General features: G+C 38.2%; 1 protein-coding gene across 2 annotated transcripts in view; it reads right to left on the reverse strand.

The window, feature by feature from the left end:
• The window catches only part of KCNH5 (potassium channel, voltage gated eag related subfamily H, member 5), a 364,433-nt gene that overhangs the window by 260,350 nt on the left and 76,338 nt on the right, over positions 1-27,745 (reverse strand). For both annotated transcript variants that reach the window (XM_011961960.1, XM_011961959.1), the window contains exon 7: positions 7,520-7,946. In XM_011961960.1, coding sequence (XP_011817350.1) covers positions 7,520-7,946 — 427 coding nt within the window. The remainder of the gene's footprint in view (positions 1-7,519; positions 7,947-27,745) is intronic.

Below are 27,745 nucleotides of genomic sequence, written 5' to 3' on the forward strand. Positions count from 1 at the left end.
TCTTTATCCAACTACACATCTGAGACTGCTAAACCATGAAAAAAGGTGCCTATAACCCTGAACTTGGGGCTCCACAAAATGTTTTTTCTCATGGGAACCTCAGCTCATTAAAGAAAAGAAAAGAAAAAAGACAAAGTCTTCTTTACAAGCTATGGTAAAGTAGACACAAAGAATTGACCCAGTTTCCAAAATAAACATTAGGCTTAAAGCTCTCCCCATCTGGCTAAACCTAAAGCCAGAAATGAAAAATCAGCATGTACACACTGCATTTCTACCTACACCGCAATAACAAGGCCAATAAAAACTTTAACATGTAACTTAATATTTTACCTGAAATACCTGAAGTCGCATATTAAGATTTGTAGAATAATTTTTTTCTAATATTAGGAAAGGGCAACAACCCACTTTTAAGGCTGTCTGGATATCCATCTAGGTCGAGTACCTCTCCAAGTCCAAGTCCCACTAAGCATGGTGTGCAGTCTCTTCCTGGGCCCCGATCCTTTGCCTTGAGACACATGCCTTTCAGTCTTCCTAGCTGCCTAATTTCTATATGGAAAAACACTTCTCTTTCCAAAAGCGTATTTTCTTTTCTCCTTAATATTTATTCCTTGACAACTTTTCCTCTTAATCTTTACAGAACATTTTCTATATAAAATACATCTTACTCTCCATAAAGCAATGTACACACTATATGTAAAAAGCCCTAACATCTTTGTGACTCTACTTTGTTTCTATCTTAATCTCATCTCCAATAACCAGCTCCATGCCATGGACAGGGGCATAACTGCACCAATAGAATCTTAGAAGTATAGAATGTTAGCCCTGAAAGGGACCTTAAAAATCATTGACTTCAACTTTGGCATTTCACAATTGAAAAAAATAAATAAAACTCAGAGAGATGTAAGGACTCCCCAGGGTCACACAGGCCTTTGCTCCCAACTTACTGTATATTCTACCAATCTCTGGATCTTACCATCTTCTATTTATTTCCTTTTCCTGTGGGGAGAGGTCAGGGCAATGCCCATAATTTCAGCTTGACTTTTATCTGAATTCCACAGAGGATGCTGAAGAAGCTCATCAACATGAGAATACGATGTGCGGCATCGGTCTCCTCTGCATGGTGCTGATTGACCAGTGTGCAACTAATTGCTTCCCAGTTGCACTTAACTGCCTACATGAAGATTTGGATTTCTTGTCATATGCATCCCACTGGCAGATGGTCTTGCTATACTTTTAAATGTGCTAAACCATTTGCCTGCTGCATTACAGATTATACTAGTCAATTACAGAAAGTTTTTAGACTGTTGACGTGATTACCAATTACATCTTATATGAAAATTGCAGATTAACATCGTTGTGACAGAGCTTCCTGTCTACCAATTAAACCCCAGCAATTTTTATCGTTATAATTTTTAGTTCGGTTTGTTTTGCTTTTTAAGACTCAGTTTGCATTGCATCACAGCAGGACAAATCCTCATTGACACATACTGCATGGGCCAGCCTGTCCCAATTTACCAAAGCAGACAATAGAAAAAGTAGAAAAATGCTTTTAGTGCAAATGAATACCCAAATTCCAATCTCATAGCCCTTTGACATATGCTGAATATACATTTAATAATGTATTTAATAGTGTACTAAGACGTATATATGGAGAGAGAAAAAATTTATGGTTGAACTTATTTAAGGCAAAGAGTTATTCAAAACATATTTTTATTTTATATGCTTCTTTCTTTTATAAAATTATAATGAAATATGCAAATGTAGAGTTCCTTATAATGGCTGGATTAAACTAAAATACAGTTTATGTGATAATTTAGTAATAAAGAAGGAACTAAGTAACTGCTTTCTTGATAAATCTTTGGAAGAGAATTTATAAAAACATATTAAGACAAGAGTATAATCCTATTAGAAAAATTCCATCATCACATTCCTTTGTTTTATAGTCATCAAAACAAATCATCCGTGTACTATGGTGCCTTCTGAATAGCAGCAAAATTAGTCAGTGTGCCTAATCCTTAGAAAATCTAATATTATTAGGGGCTCAATAATAAGATTATGTAAATAAAATGGATTAGAAAACATTTCATGAAGGCATCATTAAGTATTTACCAAGCAAATTAGCAAGGAGATTACTTACATCTTGATCTAAATACACATACACACACACACACGTACGTACATACATACTATTTTCCACAAGTGCTGCAGAACTAAACTGCAAAAATATTCTCTCACAAAAGCCCTTTGGTAGTGAATTTTGTGAATGCCAGCAGAGTAGCTGGATTCATTCATGAATGGACAGATACAGAGGAATGGGGAGGACGTGACTACCCTGGGGAGTAATGGCTGCTACCAGAGCAGTGAAGGTCACTCAAGGCAGATAGAGCATGAAAAAATCGAGAGAAAACAAATTTAAGGTAAAGAATGCATGTCGGTAGATGTATATAGAGAAGCATCAGGCAACCCTTCCAATTCAGAAAATCTGAACAGGAAGATTTCCCATGTTGGGCAAATGTAGGAACAAAGGATTTAAGTCTAAGAAATTCCTAGGTAGCAGGTAAGAAAAGTATCCTGGGATCCTGCTGACATAGGAGAGATCTGGAAGGAATCTCAGTTGAGTGGGATTAGGGGAAGGCCAATACTATTTTTTGAAGATCGTTCTGATATATCAACAAGGAAAACTTTTGAGACTGTATTCCTAGACAGAGTCCACATCCAACTTAGCATTAGGGTAGCAAATCCTAGGAAAGGAAAGGCCATTGAAAAGAGGGCTCATAAGGACCTAGGAATTGGGATTGTTGCCACACTCATACTTCTAAATTTTGTTGAAAGGCATATAAATTTTGGATGACTTTCTCTAGAAAAAGAGTCTATCATTTGCAAGTAGTGATTATTTTTCTCAACAGAATATAGGCAGTTGGTGTCGCCATCAATCTTTCGATAAAACATTTTTCTGTTTTTGAGTTAATAAGGTTACAAGTGGTGCTTCTCAGACTGCCACACAGATTGACTAGGATCCTGGCACAAGTGAAAAAAATGGACTTTCCGTTTTCTACCTCCCTCTTCCCTATCCCTCCTCCCCCACCACACACACACACACACACACACACACACACACATACACACACCCCGCTAAATCCCTGACCAGCACATATTGGTTTCCAAGAACAAAAGTGGTTTGTTTTCATTTGTTTGTTTTCCTTGATGTTCTTATAGGAAAAAATGATACTATATTTACAAAGAGCTACAATATCCAAATTTGGTTGACATTTTATGCATGTGGGTCTAATGAATTTTGGAATTGTGCAAAGGTACTATAACACTTCATGAATCTAGACAGCTTTTTATAATCTTCTTAGGGTGTTTCAAAGGAAATATCCCACGAAATTACCAAGGACCCAAGGACTAAAAGGGAAATTTAAAGGTATCTCCCTGGAATACTCTGGCTATAGAAACTGGACTTAATCAGAAGCATAAAAGTAAAACCTAAGCCAAAAGGCAAGAAGATGTCAGAAATTGGTATACAAACAGAAAACTGCTACTCAGGTATTCAAAGAATATAATAGAAACTCAGAGAAGAAAACAACCAACTTTAAAACTAGGTTTTTATCTTTAAATCAAAACAGGAACTTCAGAAAAGGAAGAGATGAGGAGATACAGAAATTTAGATCTAGCAAGTATAATTGGCCATTCATGAAGAAGAGAAGGAATAGAACCAACTCTGAACCAAATAAAGCTTCAGAAACCCAACTGAATATACATGAAAGTTTCCACCATAGGTAGATTCAGAAGGTAGATGGTAAGAAGCAGTGAGAGAACAGTTGGTTGGAGCTTCTGGTGACTTGCTTCTTAGAACTTATACTGATAGGCCTATGAGACACACGGTTAACAACTCAGCTAAAGGAATGACTACACCCCCAAAGGAAGACAATGCAGGTGAGCTTACCAGGCCTTTCACAAGGAATGGGGGTCAAAGCTCTAACACCCTACATTTTGCTGGCATGTACTTCATCAGAGACCTAACTGGGATGGATTCAAGGACAGAAGATCTTCATCATGACAATCAGGGACATCTTCAATTTCATTCATTCATATGAAAAATTAAGATTGAGCACAAAACTCTTAAGAATTGTTTAGATATTGGGGATATAAGAAACAGACAAAGGCCTAGCTCTCATGAAGCTTACATTCTGAAGGAAAAGAAACACCGAGTACACGTGGTTTCAGATCTTGGTAGGGACAATGAAGGGAAAGGTTAAAGAGTAGAGACTACAGGTTGGCATCAGGGTGTTTTTTAATAGTAGAGTAGCACTGGAAGGAATTTCTTTCTTTTTTTTTTTTTTTTTTTTTTTTTTTTTTTTTTTTTGAGACGGAGTCTCGCTCTGTCGCCCAGGCTGAAGTGCAGTGGCGCGATCTCGGCTCACTGCAAGCTCCGCCTCCCGGGTTTACGCCATTCTCCTGCCTCAGCCTCCCGAGTAGCTGGGACTAAAGGCACCTGCCATCTCGCCCGGCTAGTTTTTTGTATTTTTTAATAGAGACGGGGTTTCACCGTGTAGGCCAGGATGGTCTCGATCTCCTGACCTCGTGATCCGCCCGTCTCGGCCTCCCAAAGTGCTGGGATTACAGGCTTGAGCCACTGCGCCCGGCCCGGAAGGAATTTCTATAGAGGTGATTCCATGGAGAGCCACATGAATTCGGGGCATAGGTCAGGAAAGGAGTGTTATAAGCAGTGGGAAAGCAAGTACAAAGACTCTGAGATAGGCCTACAGGGAAAATGAGATGGTGAGCATGGATTTAGGAGGATAAGCAAATGCAGAATGGTTGAAAGTGAAGTGTGAGGTAGACAGGGTCATATCAGGAAGGCGTTCAAAGATGAGCTAGGGAATCTGGACTTTATTTCATACACACTGGAGGGATCTGAGCAGAGGAAAGGTGTGATGTGATTTGCTTTTAAAGGGGCTGCTCAGGCTTTGGGGTAGAGACTGTAGGGCAAGCATAAGAAAAGTAGGAAGATATAGGAGGTTATTTCAAAAGTTCAGGCCAGAGATGATGGTGACCTGGTCTTGGGTGGTAATCTATGGAAGGAAAGAGAAATAATCAAATGTATTTTGGAGATAAACCCAACAGGCCTTGTTATTAATATATGTAACAGAAAAACAGAGAAATCTAGGATGATTTCCAACGTCAAGGTCTCAGAAACAAAGTAAATATTTGTGTCCTTTGACTCTACATAGATTTTATTTTCCTACGGTTCTCTTATGAAAAATATAACTATGCTAGTACATCCACTCTGTAAAAAGGTTTGGCAATTTCTTTAAAAATTGAACATACACTTATCACATGTTCCAGTAATTACATTCCTGGGCACTTATCCCAGAGAACTAAGAACTAATGTCCATATTAAAAACCTATACACAAATGTTCACAGCAGTTCTGTGTTGTTTGTTTGTGTTTTGTTTTGTTTTTTTTTATTTTCAGTTCTGGAGTACATGTGCAGGATGTGCAGGTTTGTTACATGGGTAAATGTGTGCCATCGTGGTTTGCTGCACCTATCAACCCACCATCTAGGTATTAACATAGCAGCTTTATTTGTACAGCCAAAAACTGGAAACGAATACAATGTCCTTCAATAGATGGTGAGTTAAACAGTACTACATCCTAACCATAAATTACTACTCAGCAATAAAAAAGAACAAATTAATTATTGATACACTCAACTTAGATGGATCTCAGGGGCATTATGCTGAGTGGAGAAAGCCCATTTCAAAAGGTTACATTTTACATAATTCAATTTATATAACACACTCAAAATCACAAAATTATAAAGATGGAGAGCAGATTAGTAGTTTTCAGGGAATAGGGATAGTTGGGGGAAATGGGTAGATTACCTATGAGAGGGAGCTTTGTGGTAAAGGAACAGTTCTGTATCTTGATTGTAATTGTAATTAAAGAAACCTGCACATGTGATAAAACAATATAGAACCATACACATACATTATATCGATGGCAATTTTGATACTGAGCTATAGTTATATAAGATGTAATTATTGGAGGAAACTAGGTGAAGGTAACAAAGGCCCTCTCCATACTATTTTTGCAACTTCCAATGAATCTATAATTACTTCAAACAAAAAGGTTTTTTTAAATCTATGCTCAAGTATAAGGCAAAATGTATTGTATAAATATTAAAAGTAGTATAGCGCTAAATACAGCATCTGACAAAATGTTGTCTTCTGAATTTAAAAAGTACATTTTTGCCCATACACCTTACCACTTTGGATATGTAGGTATCAGTTTAATTAATCATCAGCATCTCTCCCTGTGTATAAGGACATTTTCTGGCTGAAAGCCTCTGGAGCAAACAGCACTTGGAATTCTCACTCTCTTTCTAACTGCAAGCTCTAGCAAATAAAGTCTGCATGTTCTTATTCCTATACCTGTACAAGGGTGTATTGGACAGAGGCTGAACAACTGCCAACACTGATGCTCCAATAGCTTTCAGACATTCTAAACGATGAAAACTACCTGCTTAGACCCAAGATATTAACCTTTCATAGTCCAGCCAACGTCCCTGGACTCCAAGAACTTTTACCATCAATGTCAAAATCTAAGCCTCTGTAGCATGGAATCTCAGAAAAGACAGCTTAGACACACATATACAAAAACCAATGACCATGATCCGAAGGCTTAAGAGGCACTAATAATGCTAATCACACCTTCAGTACAATCTTAAGGTTAGTTTAGGGAACAGAACTAGGTGTGGATAAGTCATCTAAGTCAACTTGAAGGCATGAATGATGGTGAAGTCTCCCTCAAGATCTTCAAAAGCAACTTCTTTGGTATGTATTTCCTTTAGGTTCTGGTCTTCTGATGCCATCCAGTCGCAGTCTGAGTGCAAAGGACATGGTCTTTGTCCCTTTAGGGGGCATTCCGTTTCCAAGAACTTGGTACTCAGGTATACATGTTAAATCCTAGACACTTCTCACTGCTGAATGGACTTACATTCAGCAATCCTTTCATTCCCTCCAACAGGCATATATTCAACCTACAGTGGCTGTAATGAAGACTAGGTTAATAAACCCTTTCTCCTAGTCTTAATTGTAAAAACCCACACAAAAGTGTATCCTAAGTTCAACTTTAATTTAGGAATTCAGTATTAACCAGGATATTTATAAACAATATATTCCACATTGGATCCTATCTTTTTTTGGGAATGTAACACATTACCAACAAAATCTATGGAATGTACCAAATGCCACCTGTCTGGATGCTGGTCCTGGTTCCTTCAAGAGAGCTCTGTTGGGTACACACATTAATATGTTTTTCACACATTAATAGGTTCTGAAGAGTAAAATATATTGTTTTGCATTTCTATTTTCTAAGGTAGATAAAAAAATGCAAATAAGATGGATTAAATACCTTTCTGAAGATAAAGTAGTTCATTTTAATCCTATCTGAGATTGTAGCCAGGAAAACTGCCAATAATAATAATTTTTAATGAAAACATTAAAATACTTACAGCCAACCATCATCATAGCCACTGAAAACATCTTCTCCACATCTGTGGTAGGAGCTATGTTTCCAAATCCTATGGTCGTAAGGCTTGTCATGGTAAAGTAGAGAGAGGACACGTACAGTGAATCCTTGCTGGGTCCTCCTTCCCATATCCCGGCACTGGTATTGTAGCGGTATGGAGTCCCAATGCTCAAGGCCAGCTGGTACAGCCAACTGTCTATTTGGATGGTGTTAGTGACTTCGTCAATGACCTCGTAGTCTCCGATGCTATACCATATGCAGGCCAGCCAGTGGGCCACCAGTCCAAACACACACACCAGAAGCACGAGGACTGCTGCTCCATATTCTAGATAATGGTCCAGTTTCCTAGCCACACGGCCCAGTCGTAAGAGACGCACCACTTTTAAAGAACTGAAGAGACTGCTGATTCCCTGGATTAAAAAAAAAAAAAAAAAAAAAATGACACTGCATTTTCAGAAAAAAAAAAAAAGCTGGGGAAACAACATAATTCACCTTCATAAATTTAACCATCAATTTATATATTAAGAACATACATATACTATAGGTCTGATTTTAAGAAAACAAAAAAAGTCAAAATGATAAACTGGAAAAAAATAGATTTCTTCCTACCCAGAAATTCATATTTGTAAATTATTAGATAAAACAGCTTTTCATTAGCTAAGACACTCCCAATTTATTTTCATAAGTAGAATATAAATGGTACAGAGAGAAACCAAAGATGAAAAATGCTCAAATGCATTATATACAGAGTATACAAATAGGGGTGTTGAATTCAGAACGTTTATTTCCTTTTCCTATAAAACTTTCCCTCAACTCTAAAAGGTTTCTTTTCATTTCTTATTTTATGATAGCTCCAAATAGCAGAACTCTGAAAAAGGAAGCACAGTCTTACAGGCAATCAAACAGGAAATTCTTGGGTACATATGGGGAAAATGAGCAAATATCATTGTTGGCCCCACTACCTCCTGCCATAATCATGAGAATCACTATATTCTAGAGCTCTGAAAACATGAACAGAGCTGAAGCTGAAAGGGGTGTGTGGCCTCCTAAATCCTATTCATCCTCTAGCAAAAGCCACCAAAAATAACACCAAAAAAAATCACAGCAGCCAGAAAATTCATATTTTGTTGAGAAGATTAACATAAGAAATAAGGGATTACACAAATCAAAGCACAGCATAGGCTTTCTTAAATCAGTGAAAGTCCCATAGTTACTTGTTTGGAAGCACGTAACAGGCCACCTGCAGAGGTAGGATAAGTTCATTCCTGATGCAGTTCACGAAATAGGCAGGGAGGGAAAATGGAGCAGTGATCCAGGAAGCCTCTCATGCACTCATCACCTGCAAATCCATTCGTGTCCAGGACTTCCTTACTGCTAACCCCGTCTCCCAGAATGTAGACAAGGAATCTCATATAACTTATTCTGACATGAATTCTGACCAGCAAGGAGAAATTTGTTGTTGCAGTAGAATAGACGTATATTAATAAGACTTTAATTATGCATGGTAAAGTTCCTGATAGTTAAGAAGGAAATAGCTGACAGGGTGCAGTAGCTCATGCCTGTAATCCCAGAACTTTGGGAGGCCGAGGCAGGTGGATCACCTGAGGTCAGGAGTTCAAGATCAGCCTGGCCAACATGGCAAAACCCCGTCTCTACTAAAAAAATTCAAAAATTAGCCGGGCATGGTGATGAGTGTCTGTAGTCCCAGCTGCTCGGAGGCCGAGGCAAGGAGAATTGCTTGAACCCGGGAGACCGAGGGTGCAGTGAGACGAGATCATACCACTGCACCCCAGCCTGGGCGACAGAGCGAGACTCCATCTCAAAAAAGGAAACAGTTAAGAATGCATCTGGTTTGTTATACTATATTCTATAAGGCAGTATGTGTTTGAAATTTTTCATCATGAAAATTTAAAAGAGAAAGATAACAAAGAGAAGTCGAAACAAGAGCCACTATAGAAACAAAGGCAGCGTCATCCTGCTGCGTTTCTGCCTCAACTTCGATTTCTTTAGGCCTGCCTCTGTTTAAGTCAAAACTCTCAAATACTGTGGCATATATACAGCCTAAAAACAAATTCCCATTTCACTTTAACACTTTAGTCAGTTAAAAAGAGTAGAATTGATAAAATAAAGAAGACAAATTTGTGTAATTCAGTGACATGAGATGTTGGAAGGTAAGAAGAGTCAAGAAAGCTGGAAAGCTTTCAAAAATGGAACTGTGTAGTCATCAACAAGTAATACAAAAATAAACATTTATTGAGCACTCCTACATGCCCAGTTCTGTTATAAGCCCTGGGGATATTAAGATAAATATGCCTCACTTCTGCTCTAAAGAAATGCATAATCGAAATACATGAAAAACTCAAACAGAGTTCAGTTTAAAAATAAAAACAATGATGTTATAGATAATGTTTTCTGGTTAGCTCAAACTTTTAAAGGAACTTTGGGACTTCTGTTTAAATATTGCATAGAAAAGTCATTTATACCTGAATTCTTTTCTCTGAAAACAACTAAAAGTAAAGAGAAGGAAAAACAGAGAGAAAATCTTCACCCCATTCAAACTAAGAAAGCCAACACAAGCCCCAACTAGAATGTGACGAGTCAGGACCTACTAGAATTAGGTCCAAATGGCAGAAAGACATACATCCTGCATCTCTAGCAAGTAGATCGCTCCAAAAGGAGGTGACCCATCCCAACAGGCCTGCTCTGGACTCTACTTACTTGAAAGCACATTTTCTAATATTTAGAAGTAGTTTGACACTTCTTAAAAACTAAAAAATGTTGTATAAGCTTAAAAAGTAAAATATTAGTAAATAGACAAACTAGATATAAAGTATATATAAAATATTAGTTATATATCTATAAAGCATTATAGACTCTCTCTGCCATAGGTTTAGAAGTAGTGTGACACTACTTAAATATTATAAAGTGTTTTATAAGCTTAAAAAGTAATAAAATATTAGTAAATATACATACTTGATATATATACATAAAGTATATATAAAATATTAGTAATGTATATAGATTATATACCAAGCATTATAGACTTTTTCTGCCATAGGTCCTATGGCACCACTTCCTCTTGATTTTTAGCCAACCCTCCAGCTGACGCCCTTTCAACCACCTTCTATATATGAATGATTCTCAGGTCCACTTAGCACAAAAAAAAAAAAAAACCTGTCTCCTGAGTTATTGATACTAAGCCAAATGTCTGCTGTGCATTTCCACTTGGATATCCCACAGGTATCCAAAAACAAGTCCCAAAGGGAGCCCTTTGCTTCTCCCAAATCAGCTATCTTCTATCATGTGAATGACATCATTATCCACCCAGTCACTCAGACCTGGGGCAAAGCCTCCACTTTTCCCATTTCCTGCCACATGTAGCTGGTTATCAAGCCCTAAGAGTCTCATCACTCCAAGTGCCTAAGTGCTCAAAATATATCTATTTAATAAATCTCTCAAAAAATGTCCTTCTTTTCCATTCCCATAGGCATGTTTTGGTCATGACTTCACAGTTTTTTCTCACTTGTGTGACAGGAACCGCCTCTCCATCAGCCATCCCACCTCTATTCTTGCTTCCTCTAATTCACAGATCACACTATAAAGGCTATCAGTCTCGTATTTTTTTAAATGCACATCTATCTAACCATGTTCCTCTGTAATATAAACTCCTTTCATGTTGGCTCATTACCTACAGGAATAAATACTAATTTTCAAGTGTGACATGCAAAGCCCACCAGGACCTTGTACCTGCCTACCTGCTCAGCATCTCTCCTGCCAATTCCTCCACCTGCTCTCTAGGCTGCTGCCGTTCTCAGGTAGGAGTAGTTCCCAGAATGTCCATGCTGTTTCATGCTACATTACAAGTTATTCTCTTTGTTTAAAGGCTTTCTTCCTCCACTCTCTTAGTGGTTAGGATCTTACATACAGTTTATGACAAACACTTTCTCTTCCACGTGCACTTCCCTGACATCTTCTCCCTACCTCTGCCACCTTCATTGTCATACTCTCCCCTGTCCCCCACTGGGAGAATTAAGTATCCTTCCTTTTTATTATCATACAGTTTCTGCACATCTCTACTATAACAATTTTCACTGTCACATTTACTACAAGTGTGTTTGCACATTCCAGGAAACTCTAAACTTTAAGGAGTAGATCTACTGTCAATTACAAAGCTGGCATATGGTAATATGTTAAGCAGCCAATAATTCAATAAATGAAAGAATAAACTTTTGTGAAACTAGCAAATGTTGGGGGTGAATTTGGGGAGCTTTAATTACAAAGTCAGAATGATTTAACAGTATAATGTAGAGAACAAAACAGTCAATGTCACTTAAGGTTGCATTAATAGAGTATGTTATTGAGTACAAAAGAGAAATTATCCTTAATCTCTACACTGACTAGGTGTATTACTCCATTTTCATACTGCTGATACAGACATACTTGAGACTGGGTAATTCATAAAGGAAAAGAGGTTTAATGGACTCACAGTTCCACGTGGCTGGGGAGGCCTCACAATCATTGAGGAAGGCAAAAGGCACACCTTACATGGCATCAGGCAAGAGAGAATACGAGCCAAACAAAAGGGGGAACTTCTTATAAAACCATCAGATCTCATGAGATTTATTTACTACCGCAAAAACAGTATGGGGGAAAACACCCCCATGATTCAGTTATCTCCACCTGGTCCCTCCCACACCACCTGGGAATTATGGAAGCTACAATTTAAGATGAGAGTTGGGTGGGGAAGCAACCAAACCACATTACTAGGTCACACATACAGGAGATTAGTTGAATACCTTCATCAGAGAACTGCCAAAAAAAAACCCCCTCAAAACTCAACTCTGTTAGGAAAAGTGAAAGGAACTGGAAAAAGGGAGATTGGGGCAGGGCACTATTTATATTCAAATACACAGTGCACGGATGAGGGCTGAGCTCACTCTGTTCAATCTTAATGTGGGTAACCCAGAAAAAAGTTGGAGCTACAGGGATAGAATGATGCAAACAAGATTTCAACAAGCCTGTGCCACACACTTCTATGCAGTTAACCAACAGAAAGTTAGGTCATTTATTGCTGCTTGGAAAAGACAGACAAGGCAATAATAACATCGAGTATTTACTGCATGCCAGGTACTATTCTAAGCGTTTTCTTTGTATTAATTAATTTAAAATTCAGAACAATCCTATGTGGTACCTATCATTAAAGCATGGCCCAGAAAAATTAAAAATAATTGGACTAAGTTCACATAGATAGTAAGAGGAGGATCCCAGATTCACATTCAGGCAGTCTATCTCCAGAATCTTCCTTCATTCATTCTGAAAGTCTCTATACCTAGAGTATAAAGTGTAATTTATCCAACCATATGAATACCTGCAATATTTGCTTAAACATGAGCATTCTCTACATGACTGAATAAAGGAGATTAAATACCTAGCCTCCTCTTTCTCGCCACTCAGTCACAGCAATGGCCCACAATAGGGGTTCATGGAGGCCCTGGAGCTCTTATATCTATATAGTCTGTAGTTCTCCAACATGGATCAACTCATTTTGTTTTCATAATAGCAGGATTCCTACCTTCATTGTTCATATGAGGACACTGAAGCTTGGTCAGGTTGAACAAACCATCCAAAGGCAGTTAGCAAGGAATGAGAGTATCACTCAGACCCAGTCTTTCAGATTCTGAGTACATTTTCCACAACAACCAACCACCCTGCAGCCTTCCTGTCCTTACCCCCAGTCTCTCCTACATCATTGCTGCAATATTAATCTTCCTGAAAGGTAGCACTGAGCATATCCTCCAAGGGCTCATCACAGACATTAAGCATAATCTCTTGAACAGACCTTCAATGCCCGCAATCCCATCTCTGTCTATGCTGCCAGGTAATTTCCCTCTATGCCTCTGCAAAGCCCTAGTGCTCCAATAAAACCAAACTCCTTTTTGTCCCCAAACATCATGTTGAGCAAAAGGAGCTAGACACAAAAGAGTATATGCTATATGATTCCATTTCTGAAGAGTTCAGAAACAGGTGGAACTACTCTATGGGGTTAAATGAGCATAGTGTCTCCCTTTGTTGGGAGGGGGCAGTGATTACAAAAGACATGAGGAAACCTTCAGGTTCTGGCAATATTTTGCTTCCTAACATGGCTATTAATCACTAGGTGTGTTCACTTTGTGAAAATTCTTTCTGCTGTACACTTAAGATTGGGATAATTTTCTTTAAGTATGTCATATTTAAACATCAAAAAAAGGTTATGGAAAACCCAATAGTCACTGATGTGTTATTAAGCTAACATTTCACCACAGTACATGATTCAGATTAATAATTTCTTACTCATCCTATGATATTTGGTTGGGAGGGAGCAGGGAGTCATAGCCATCATTGTATCTAAAATAAGAGGCTTTCCTTATTTTATGATTCATTCTCATAACCTTTAGATTGGGCCACAAATTGCATTTAATTCCTGTTGGCAATTTTAATTTCACTCATATGATACTACTGGACAGTTTTAGAGGTTGATCCTCCAAAAATGCCCTTCTTATGTACTTCCGCCTTTTTCATAACAATGTTTTGATGCTGTACTTTCCACCAGTCTTAGCTATGCATTGATTTTCTGCTTCATTTCACTCCAAACTTTCCAATCTTTCTGTGCCCTCCTCTGCACTCCAGTGGCTTTCTGCCTCTATCCCAACCTCTGAGCTGTTAACACACAAATCCCTGGGGTTCCACCGTGGAAGGGAATATCAAATACATCAAGTGCATAACAGAACACAGCAGGGTGAATGGAGGACTTTCAGCCATCAGCCTTCCACCTTTCTAGCCAGTTTCCTTACTTGACAAGCCCCTCAGGCCATAGTAGCACAAGGAGCAACATCCAGGAGACACCTCTGTGCCATTAACTCTTCAAGTTACTTTTGTGGATTCCACATTAAAGAGATGGGAAGTGTTATCAGAGTAAAATAATATCTTGCAATGATAAAGCCACCCAAAATGCAAATCAATTCTCTCATCTGATTGTCACTAATAATAGCAGGTAGATAATTCAGCCAATATTCCTTCCTATTTTCTTTAACTTTCTCGGGCAAGGACGCATGATAATTAAGTGGAGATGAAAGAGCAGGAATACAGACTTGTCATATCCAGTTGCATGATTTTTCACCTACATTTTGCATTCTCACAACACAATGTTCTGGTAGATTGTTTCAAAAACATAGCTGTGTTTATTTTTCTCCCTGTATCCATACTCCTCTGCAATGTTACTTATAATTCCTCCCATCAAGAGATACAGTCTATTTCCTATCTCTTAAATCTGGACTGACTTTAGGACTTGCTTTGGCCAACAGAATGTAATATAAATGATTGCAGCAGATCCAAGCCTAGGGCTCAAAAGGCCTTGCACACCACCTCCACCTGTGGTCTTGGGAACCAGCCCAGCTGCTGTGTGAACAAGACTCACTAGGCTTTGGGGGATGAGAGACCACAGAAGCATCCCTTCAAGTCATGCATTTCAGCCATCCTAGACTATTCAGGCCTAGCCAACTCAGTGGCTGACCACAGACGCATAAGTAAACTTAGTTGAGATAAGCCAAACCTAGCCTAAATCAGTAGAATCACCCAATTGAACTGCAGACTCATGAGTTGAATAAATTATGGTGGTCCTTATCTGTAAAGCCTTAGAGTGATTTGATATGCAGGAAAAATGACAACTGATAAAAATGTAAGAAAAGTGCATATGTTACATATTTATGAGCACAGAATTTCACATTTCTATGACCTAACACTGGGGCAATATAGATATCGCATTAATAGAGAGGTCCCATTTTAATGTGACATTATCCCAAATAGGAAAGATATGGGTAGGTTAAGTAAGATTTAATATACAATTGTTAGGTGTTATTTATCTGTTATATTCAGAAATATGTTGCTGTTATCATGGATGCCAACAAATACTCCATGAGAATAAAGAACTCCAAGTTATTACTTCATAAATCTTATAAATATTTCTAAAAGTCAATCTCACCTAAAACAACATCACCTTGGGTGGTATCCATGGAGATGACCCTTCCAATAGCCTGGCCTTGGAGTTTCTTCACCAATTCATCTCCAACAACCTTTCTACTTCTCCTCAGATACCCACTCTCATGATAATAATCTAAAATTTGTTATATTCCAAAACTTTCTCCAGCTCTGAAATTTTGAACTGAATCATCCTGCTATCTGACCAGGGCTGCTTCTCTGTCAAGATCAGTGGCCCAATTACACCAACTGCAAAAGTAGTTGATCCTTACTGAACCTGTAGTCCAATGACAGATCTACCTTTCCCCAATTTATTAACCCTCTTCATTCTCTACCTTTTTTCTTATGCAATCCCATAATTTCAATAACATCAATACCCTAAATTTGTTTAGCATCTCTGTCTCTACTTTACACCCACTGTCAAAATTCTAGTCCTGGCTCAATTACCAGCTTTCTTCACATCTGTATTACGAGCTGCTCAAGAAAGTTATACAGTGGGTTCCACTATAAATTCATTATCATCACCTTCAATGCATCTGTCAACTACCTAGCAAGTTTCCTGTTTTTCTTATAAATTTACCCACTCACTATATTTCAAGCCTTCTCTACTCTACTCAAAACTCCAACCATATCCTCTTCAGCTATATCTTTCCCATAGCTATTTAAACATGTCATGTCCCTCTCATTAAGAAAAAAAAAAGGCACCCCCTCACACTCCTAAATCAGCTATCTAAGCAAATCAGAAACCAAGAAGTATCCTCGCCATCCCTTTCTCTGACATCAACTCACCCAACCTACCTTAAAATCCTGTTCATTTTAGAACAATATTTTATCATGGAAAAGCTCAAACATACAAAAAAACAGATAAATAGCACAACAATTCCCCCATTTACCCATAACTTGGCTAGAGTAATTATTAACTTATCACCACCCTTGCTGCCTCTACATCTCTCTTTTAACAACAAACTCCTGGTCCCACTGGATTATTTTGAAGCAAATCCAAAATGTGTAATTTTGTCCACAGATACTTCAGGGTATGTCTCTAAAAGACAACATATTTTTTAATACAACAAACCTATCACCCATTATCACACCTGATAAAACCTAACAAGATTTCTCAAAATCAGCAAATATCCAGTCCACTCAATGCCCACCCTCTCCCCAGCTGGTTTCTTAGAATTAGGACAAAAGAAGATCCACACTTTGTGCTTTGTTAATGTGTCTCTTAATCTACACATTTCCCTCTCCTTTTTTTAATCTGTTGAAGTCAAACTTATTTGTTTGTCCTATAGAGTTTCCTAAATTCTGAATTCTGAGGTTTTCATCATTATGGTGTCACTAATATAATCCTCTGTCCTCCCACTTTCCTGTAAACTGGTAGTTAGATCTTGGAAACTGTTCTGATTCAGGTTCCATTTTTTTTTAAATATTTGTTTTTATCAATACATAATTTTAACTCCTAACTATCTCTCAAATTTATCTACTTCTCTCAACCTCCACTGACATGTCCTTAGATCATACTAATAGCATCTCTCTCCTCTATCTACAGGAGCTTCCTAAGTGTCAAGGCATTTGTTTAAACCCATTCAATCTGTTCTGAACACTGCATAAGAGTTACCTTTTCAAAATCACTGCTGGTTTCAAATCATCTCACAGCTTCCCACTGTTCTAAAATCTGTTTTGTTTATATGGTCTTGAATGGTCTGGTCCAGGCTTACCACTGTAGCCCCATTCTCCTCTGCTCACTCTCCATCAATTCTTTGAGTATGTCATTCTCCCTCAAACACAGGGACTATGCACTTTCTGTTCTTTCTAAATGGAACGTTCCACAACTCTTTCATGCCCCTTCCTCAGCCTAGTTGGCTCTATCTATACTTTAGATTACAGCTCAGTTATCGCTTCCTTAGGGAACTTTCCCTTTCTGATCTAGATCAGGTCATTTCATTATATAATCTCAAAGAACCACGTACATTCTCTTCATGACACTTGTCTCTTTGTGATTGTGTATGTGTATCATGTTTTGTTCATTCTTTTATCCCTAACACACTCTAGGACTCTTAGAAACCTAGTGATTGAAAGAATGAAAACATTAATTAAAGAATAACTTAATATACAAATCTCTCATAATAATTTCTGATTCTCCCAGCACTGATACCATAATCAATAATTAATAGCTTCTTAATTTTCATGAGTAGTACCACATCAGGCAACTGGATAGAAACCACAAAACAATAATAAGCTCTGTTTCATAAGCATTGGGCTCTTATTCTAAATAGATTTTACACATGAATGATTACATAGTCCATTTCCATTTCCTTTTGTAGAGTGCAACTTAAAGACAGAAAAAAAAATTGCAAACTACATTTATCTGAACCTCTAACCCAGATAACAAATTATATTGCTTTTTCTCCTATTCAGAATTCACTTCCCCAATTCAAGCTACCAAGAGCTCTACGGGGAAATAATCCTAATTACTCCATGAATTAGCTAGCATTCTCCTGTAGAAGATCTGAATTTAAATAACTTGTGCATAACACCTGTATTAGCCAATTCATATTCTTATTGAAACACAGTGGCATAAATGGCCAGACAGACAGATAGATAAAGAATAGGCACTTATTGTCAGCAATATCCATAATGTACTAACTTTTAACATGCTTCTTGTTGTGTAAAATACTTTTATTTTCATATCCACTGGGTCCACAGTGAATATAAAGCTTGACCAAAATATGTACCCTACGAAGATGTATATTGCCTAAAGCCCTGAATTTTTTTTAACGTTATGATGTATATACAAGCAAACCAAATTGGGGATTTTTTAAATCCTTCTTCAATAATTTCTTGCTGCCTTTAGAATAAAACTCAAACTCCTTAACACAACCTACCCCTGCCTACCTCTTCAGACCCACCTTGTGCATCTGTCTTCTGCTCTCTGCACTCTGTTCACATAGGACTTCTTTCCTACCTTAAAAATGTATTCTCTCTCACACAGGGGATCTCCAAACATGCTGTTTAAAAGAATCTCCCTACCCACCAACAGTTTCTTTTGCCTGGTGAATTCCTATGCATCTTTCAGATCTGGGCTTAAAAATATAACCACCTCAGAGACACTTCTCCTAACTATCCCCATCCCTGAAGGTTAAGACTCTTGTTTTATAGCTTAAATAATTAGTACAAGAAATGCTGAGGGAATGAGGTAACAGGCAATGAAAGTTGAAGCAGAGTAAGACTGAAGTGGCCATAATGGGCTATGCAAGCAGAGACAAAGCAAAAGAGAAGAAAGACTAAGTGTATTTGTCAGGGCTCTCCAGAGAAACAGGACCAACAGGACATAATGGACATGAAAAATGGAAATGGAGATGGAGATAGGGAGATATGGAGATGGATATATGGAAATAGAGGTGCAGATGGAGATGGATACAGGGATGGGGATGGAGATGGAGATGGAGACAGACATGCAGATGCAGATGCAGATGGAGATGGAGATGGAGGTAAAGATGGATATGCAGATAAAGATGGAGATGGAGATGCAGATGCAGATGGAGATGGAGATGATTGGAGATGAAGATGCAGATGCAGATGGAGATGGAGATGCAGATGGAGATGGAGATGCAGATGCAGATGGAGATAGAGATGGAGATGGAGATGGAGATATGGAGATGGAGATGGAGATATGGAGATGGAGATGGAGATACAGATAGAGATGGAAATGGAGATGGAGATGGAGGTGCAGATGGAGATGGATACAGGGGCAGGGATGAAGATGGAGATAAGAATGCACCCAGTCATCCTGGATCTTCTATGAAAATGAAAATGTTTAGGTTGTATTTTTGCTTTCAAATACAACCTCCTTGTTTCAGTCCTTTGACCAGGACATCATTTGGTTTGTCAATGCCACATACACCTGCCTGATATCTGACTGCATTTGATCAGCAACTAATGCAGACCTAATCCAGATATAAAGCAGTGCTGGAAATCATTCACTATCTCTGATGCAATAGTGTTCCTCAAAACTGCAATGGATTAATTAAAATCAGAAATTGCAAATACCTGCTGGAAGAACTTATGGAATGAAGTCATGAATGATTTTAAAGGCTTCCTGGGGATCAATGGAGAAGCTAGGAAAATAATTCACACAGTAAGACAAGTTAGTGAAGAATAATTTGCCAACATACTTGATGAAGTGGAAGAACATATTGCAGGTCATCAGAAGTGCTAACAAATGAGAAACTGGAAGAACTTGTTGAGTCATCTACAGAGGAAGAAGAAGAAACTGAAGCAGAACTAGCAATGTGGATACTATGGAAAGTTGCTGAAGTGTTTCAAATTCTACAGACAATAATGGACAGAATTATGGAATATGATCCACAGATGGAACAAAGCACTAAAGTCTCCTATATGATCAACGAAGGAATACAATTTCTTTCTTTTATTTTTTTTTTTTCCTGAGATGGAGTTTTGCTTTTGCTGCCCAGGCTGGAGTGCAATGGCACAATCTTGGCTCACCGCAACCACCGTCTCCCGGGTTCGAGTAATTCTCCTGCCTCAACCTCCCGAGTAGCTGGGATTACAGGCATGTACCACCACCCCGGCTAATTTTGTATTTTTAGTAGAGACGGGGTTTCTCCACGTTGGTCAGGCTGGTCTTGAACTCCTGACCTCAGGTGATCCACCAGCCTCGGCCTCCCAAAGTGCTGGGATTACAGGCATAAGCCACCACGCCAGGCCAATCTTTGTATTTTTAGTAAGGACAGGGTTTCACCACGTTGCCCAGGATGGTCTTCAACTCCTGAGCTCCAGCAATCCACCTGCCTCAGCCTCCCAAAGTGCTGGGATTACAGGTGTAAGGTACCATGCCCAGATGGAGTACAGTTTCAATAGCAACATTTTAATGAGTTTAAAAGAGACAATAATTTCCAACTACAGTGTTCTTCCCAAAGGTTTTAGCAAAAAATAACCTTCAACTATCAAGGATCCCCAATATTGACATTATCTGCTTCTGCTCCTGACATCCAACCATTAATGTTCATGGCTTGATGATCCAGGATGACCTGAAGTATGTAATCCTCTTCTGATACATTACCAGAAGGTCAGTAGTAGCCTAAAGCTATGTCACAATGCCTACATCATTCACCCTACTCATCTCATCATGTGGGCATTTTTTCATCTCACATCATCATAAGAAAAGGGGTGACTATAGTAACAATCAGATGTTTTGGAAGACAGCAAGCACATTCACATAACTTTTATTACAGTACATTGTAATAATTCTTCTATTTTATTATTGTTAATTTCTTACTGTGCCTAATTTATGAATTAAACTTATCATAGGTATATCTGCATATGAGAAAGCATAGTATATATAGGGTTCAGTATCATCTGTGGTTCAGGCCTCCACTGGGGGTCTTGGAATGTATACCCATGGATAAAAGGGAGTAACTGTATATAGATAATGATGTTTAGGAATAGAGAGAGTTGTATTGTGAGGAATTGGCTCAAATGATTATGGAGGCAGAGAAGTTTCACAGTCTGCCATCTGCAACCTGGAGACCCAAGAAAGCTGATATTGCAATACAAGTCCAAAGACCTGAGAACCAGGCCAATGGTATAAATTCCAGCCCAAGGGCAAGACAAGATGAGGTGAGATGTCCCAGATCAAGTAGTAAAGCAGAAAAAAGGAGAGAATTCCTCCTTCTTCCATCTCTTGTTCTATTCAGGCCCTCAACAGATTGGATAATGCCCATCCACACTGGGGAGAACAATCTGCTTTACTGGATGTACTGATCCAAGTGCTAATCTCAGCAAGAAACAGATATACCCAGTAACAAAGTGTAATTTGAACACTCCAAGGTCCAGTCAAGTTGAGATGAAATTAACAAGCATGGTAAGAAATTAGTCAAGAAAAGAGAGGAAAGCTTACAGACAGAGTGAGTGAGTCATATTAGTGGTGGGAAACTCAAGTAAAGATCTACAAACCCTAAGAAAATAGCTAGAAGAGTAAACAGTCATGTCCTCCAAAATAATTTTCTAAAATATCCCTTTTTCCAACAATTTTAATGACAATATGTGATAATATGGAATGTTAAGGCTATAAGAAAACGATACTGGAGAAAACCATGTCAAAGAAAGACTGTGAGACATATGAAGGAGTTCGAAGAGTAGCTCCATTTTCTTTTTCCTCACTTCCCTATACTTTGGTTCAGCTCCTTCCTTTTTTCAGGCTCACTTCCCTAATATTAGAAATTGGCTGTGCCTTGGGCCAGGTTCTCCAGAGCCACCTTGGTCTAGAGTCATACATTAGGTCCTAAGGTACCACTGTTATTTGTGCTATGTGCTGAAAAATATTCATCCTTATACTAAATCTTCCATCACTTGAGGTCACTTGAGTCTCTTTGCAACTAAAAGCAAAGACCTAACCTAACAGCTACATTTAGCCCATTACATGCTTTCCTACATGGTTCACCTCCTCATCACCCCGGTCATTATCTATATCCTGTTGCTCCTGTATTACTTTTATTTGTAGAGCACATCACTAGCTGAAATTATACACACACACACACACACACACACACACATAATTTAAATTGTCCATGTATACTTACTGTCTGTTTTTCCCCCACCAGAATATTCACTCTGACCAAGGTGACCTTAATTTGGCTTCTTCCTAAGTCTAGGACCCTGACTTCCCTTTTCTTAGAATACTTACTTTAGAAAACTTTCTATTGTAAATTCTCTGCCTCTTTCAGAGGAAAATCTTCTCCCAGGCTCTTGCCAATTTTATAACCCAGGAATGTCTTTCTCAAAGACTTGTGGGCTATTCCTTTGGAATATAATCATCAAGAAAGATAGTGCCTCTGTTTTCTAATATCTGTAGGAGGCTAGATGTCAAACTTTGATAAGCATCAATTATCAAATGATTAGATGACCTAATCATATTGACCAACATCTCCACCACTTGTTTCAACGAAGTTGAGTTCAATCCCTCTCCCCTAGTGCAAAAATCTCTCTCTACTATTGCAACGGTCTTGAATACAGTCTTTGTTTTTAACAAACATCTGGTGCAATTTCTCTTTAACAGTTTTATGAAGATAGGGGAGGATTTGTGTGCTTGTTCACTGCTAGATTCCCCAATACTTACAATAAAGGAGTAGCCATACTCCTTTATTATAAAGGAATTCCTGACACATGTGTGTGTGTATATATATACTGCTAAATATAGATATGTGCTATATACATATATACACATATGGGATATATACACATATATATACACACATGAGATATATACACATATGTATACACAGATGAGAGGCAGAGACAGGTGAATATATATATATATATATAAACTATACATATAAAACTATAAATATATTGAGGTGAATAGATGAATGAAATCAAGTAAGGGATTTGTTTTTTTCATTTAAAGGATGACATTCAGAAAAGAATAAATCCTTTTTACGTCATTGCTGTAGTTTGCATGTGGTTTGTCCCATCAAAACTCAAGATTTGATCCCCAATGTGGTAGTGTTGGAACATGGGGCCTAGTGGGAGGTGTTTGAGTCATGGGAGTGAATCTCTCATGAATGTCTTGGTACCATTCTCATGGTAGTGGGTGAGTTCTCACTCTGGCAAGACTGGATTCATTCTTAAAGGAATGGATAACTTCCTGCAACAGTGGGTTTTTCTAGAGCCAGGGCACTGTCTGGGTTTTGTCTCTCCTCATATGTCTGCTTGTCCTTTGACTTTCTCCACAAGGTTATGATGCAGCATGAAAACCCTCATCAGAATCCAGGGCCATGCTCTTGAACTTCCTAACCTGCAGAGCTGTGAGCTAAATAGACTTCTTTTCTTTATAAATTACCCAGCCTCAGGCATACTGTTATAGCTACACAAAATGGACTAAGACAGCCATCCCTGTATATTTCTCAATGTACCACCACATCTCAGAATTCAAACCAAATACACAGTCATTCATAACACTAAAGAGCAAAAAATTAACAATTGAGCTAGTGATCAGACCTAGTGATATGTTTATCATATGTACTGGCAGGTTTCTGTGCATGGAGACTGTATATTTCCTAAAAATAATTACTTTCTTTGCCAACATAGGTAAGATGTCATTAAATAGATGTTCTTTTTTTAAACTTGTTAGATTTCAATATTAAAGACAAGAAGAAGTGATTCTAAAATTCCAGTAGCATCATATTGAATATAAAATTGAGCAAATCTAAAAATCTGTAATTTATGGTAAAATAATTTTTGCACTGGTTTCCATGATCTAGACCTCTTAATTCACTGTGACCAAGACAACTGCAACATCTGTAAAAGTTTTTGAGTAAGGCCATTCACAACTCAGTGTAACCCTGTGTATAAATGTGAATATAACTGAAGATGGCTGATTTTTCCTGACACAATTACCCAAAAACAAACAAATCACAATGGAAACTAGCATCTTCTGGGAAAGTGCACACCAGGCATTTGATCATAAACTCTGTGTTTGTATCTGCAATACTGATCAACTAAACATTCAAACACAACTATCATAGATCATGCTTGTTTATCAGTAGGCTCAGAAGGGTACAGAATAGAAATCACTGCTCATCAAAAGGGCAGTATAAACATCTTCTCCCATGGACGCAGACCTCATAGCAGTTTGTGTAGCCGTCCAAAGAGCTATGCTCCCTGTCCCCCATCTCCCCAAGAAGACAACTTAAAAATGAGAAAATAAGACTCAGTCAGCAGGTACTGGAGACATCCTGACTTAAAAGCCTTGAGAAATAGTCTAATCTCACCATCACCACTATTCTCACTCATCCTGGACACTGAAAACTAAAACTCTATCTTACTGTCTACATTAACATGACTTTGGAGTATCCCTCTGTCTCCCTTAGCATGACTTACTTTCTTCAGAACTCTCCTGCTCAGATAAATGGTTTGATATTTTTATTACAGGAACTTTGCAAAGACCTATTAACTCTTTAGTGAAAAGTATCTGCAGACAGTTTATGGCCTGAGATTCTTTGAATTCTTTCTTTCAAAATCCTTGCCTTGCTGTTTCCTCCAATCCTGTGCTATTGTATCATATTCTTGAACTTTACCCAATTCTAATAAAGCCCACTCCCCTAGCCCCTCCTTGTTTTTAAAAGCTCACCTTAAATCAAACTTTCGATTCTTAATCCATTCTGTCCTTGTCTTTCCTGCTGAGTACACTACCAGAGCTTTGCATGGCAGTGTTCCCTTCTACTGTTGTAAGCAATAAATTCAACTCAGCTTTGTCTTTTTAACAGGTTGTGTTGGTAATGTTTGCAGATGTAGCTTTTGACAGCCTCATGCTCTACCTGATCTAATACTTCTAATAACAATGCCACAGGCATAGTTTTCAGAGTCCCACAAGAGATACGCTCATATCTGTTGGAACTCTGAAAGCTCCATCATTCAAGGAACCCATAAGCCATGATGTCCATATCAAGTTATTTATAGTTTATTAAAAGTTCTTCACAGCCTAGATGCAATTTACTGATGAGGTAATATTTTTTTCTTTCTGTGGAGATGGGGTCCTGGTATGTTGCCCAGGCTGTCCTCAAACTCCTAGGCTCAAGCAATCCGCCTTCCTCTGCCTCCCTGAGGGCTGTGATTACAGGCATTAGCCACCATGCCCAGCCATTTTTTAAAACATAAGTAATATTGCCTAGAAACATAAATGATATGTTCCCTTCACCAGTTCCCAGGGAAACAAAGGAAGACTGCTAGTCAAAAGTCAAATTCTCAAGCAGAAGAAGAAATAATTTTGTTAATCCCTTACCTAAATATAAACAACACTTCTTGAAGAAATTCAGTACAAAGACAAACACGTTGTTCATAAGTTAGTGTATGTTATGTGAAAGCAGTGACGTCAGGGAATAAAATGAAGTATTAAAAAGGCTAAATGAAGTAGGGATGAGCTCCACTGGAACTTCCCCAAAAGCAGAGTAACAAAACTATGATTTCTCAAGCGTGGGGATAATTATCACACAGAAAGACAACGAACAGCAACCTCTATGCAAGTATTCATAATTACTTATGGTAAAAACTGTTTAAGAATTAGCTGTAACATACAAATTCCAATATATTTCAACTTTCTTTGCCTCTATGTTAGAATCATCCCCTGATGCTTAACAATAGGAACAATTTATCATGAATGAAGATCAGTACAGATAAAAAAAAAATTTAGGTAAACAAGAAAATCAAACACAGGAAGCTCAATGCTATCCTCATTGCTTGTTATTTCCTATCCTCTCAAAGCTAATTCCCTCAGTTAAACAGACTGCTTTGTCTCAGTGGAAATTCATGCAAAAGAATGTTCCTGCAACATCACCAAACTTCTCAAATCTAAGAATGTCTATCTTTAAAGCTGTGAATTACCCAACCTTGATAACATTCCCTACCAATGCCCACCAGGAATAGAATTTAAAAGCTTACACGATAGCCATCATGTTCCAATTTGGAACTTGAGGCTGACTCTTACCCTTTCTCCAAATATTTTCCCTATCTCTTCCTTCACCCTGACCCCTCTTTTATTTACACCTTTGAATAGTTTGTGAGAAAGTTTTCCCTCAAAGTAGAAGGTAGGTATCTGTTCAGAGACTATGTCTTGTTCATCTTTGTATTCATTAGTATTTATTTGTCCACAATACTTTGCACTCCCAGTGGGAGATCACAGCTTGGAGGCATAACCCTAAGGTAATCCTTAAACATGTATGGAAAGCTGGTAGTGCAGGTCATCTGACTGGAGGATTATTTACATGACAGCCTAAGAATACTCATGGAAAGGAACTCATGAGAGGAAATGTGAACATAGTTGTCAAAGGATATACCCTATAGTCTGTGAGGAGAAAGAGTTTAGAGCACAGCTAAGATTATGCCACAAAGGTTTCCCTCTGGTCATATCTTTCCCATTATTAACAAAAAGCATGTATAGTTAGGAAATGTGGTATGCCTCATTCACTTCAATAGAAATATTTGTAGGGTGGCAATTAGATGTCAGGCATCTTGGTAGGTATACAAATCCATGATGAGTTACAGAGACAGAGTCTCTGCTTTAGAGATTCTTCTAGAAACAAGCATAATACCTAACCATTAGCTCTCTAAAGATCTTTGCTGCATTTGAATTCTTTTCTTGAAGTACAATTAAAGGATGCCAAATCGGCTCACCAACACACCTTCTCTGAACCTATAGATGAAAGACGAGTATGGATCAGCTACTAATCCAATACTCAATATAAATATAAATGATTTTTAAATTATTATTAGAATCACTATGCTTATTAAAAGAATAGAAATCATACAATGTCAGCTTTCAGGTCACAATGGAATTAAATTAGAAATCAATAACAGAACAATATCTGAAAAATACCTAAACACTTGGAGATTAAATAACACACTTTAAATAACACAAGTCAAAGAAGAATTCTCAAAAGAAATTTAAAATAATTTGAACTATATGAAATGAAAATACAATTTAACAATGTGTAGGACAGGATATCGCAAAAGCAGTGCTTAAAGGGAAATTTATAGCTTTGAATGCATATACTGGAAAAGAAGAAAAATCTAAAATCAATAATCTAAACTTTCACCTTTGCAAACTAGAAAAAGAGGAGGAAATTAAATCCAAAGTAAGTCAAAGAAAAGCCATCATAAAAATTAAAGCAGAAATAGCTGAGCACAATGGCTCAAGCCTATAATCCCAGCACTTTGGGAGGCCGAGGCAGGTGGATCACGAGGTCGGGAGATCGAGACCATCCAGGCCGACACGGTGAAACCCCATCTCTACTAAAAATACAAAAAAATTAGCCAGGTGTGGTGGCGGGCGCCTGTAGTCCCAGCTACTTGGGAGGCTGAGGCAGGAGAATGGTGTGAACCCAGGAGACAGAATTTGCAGTGAGCCGAGATCACACCACTGCACTCCAGCCTGGGCGAGACTCCATCTCAAAAAAAAAAAAAAAAAAAAAAATTAAAGCAGAAATAAAAAAAATAAAAAAAAGGACACACTTTTTTTTTTTTTTTTTTTTTTTGAGACAGGAGTCTTGCTCTGTCGCCCGAGCTGGAGTGCAGTGGCCAGATCTCAGCTCACTGCAAGCTCCGCCTCCCGGGTTTACGCCATTCTCCTGCCTCAGCCTCCGGAGTAGCTGGGACTACAGGCGCCCGCAACCTCGCCCGG

The sequence above is a fragment of the Colobus angolensis genome, unplaced genomic scaffold (assembly GCF_000951035.1).
Source record: "Colobus angolensis palliatus isolate OR3802 unplaced genomic scaffold, Cang.pa_1.0 Scaffold57, whole genome shotgun sequence".
Taxonomy (NCBI): Eukaryota; Metazoa; Chordata; class Mammalia; order Primates; family Cercopithecidae; genus Colobus; species Colobus angolensis.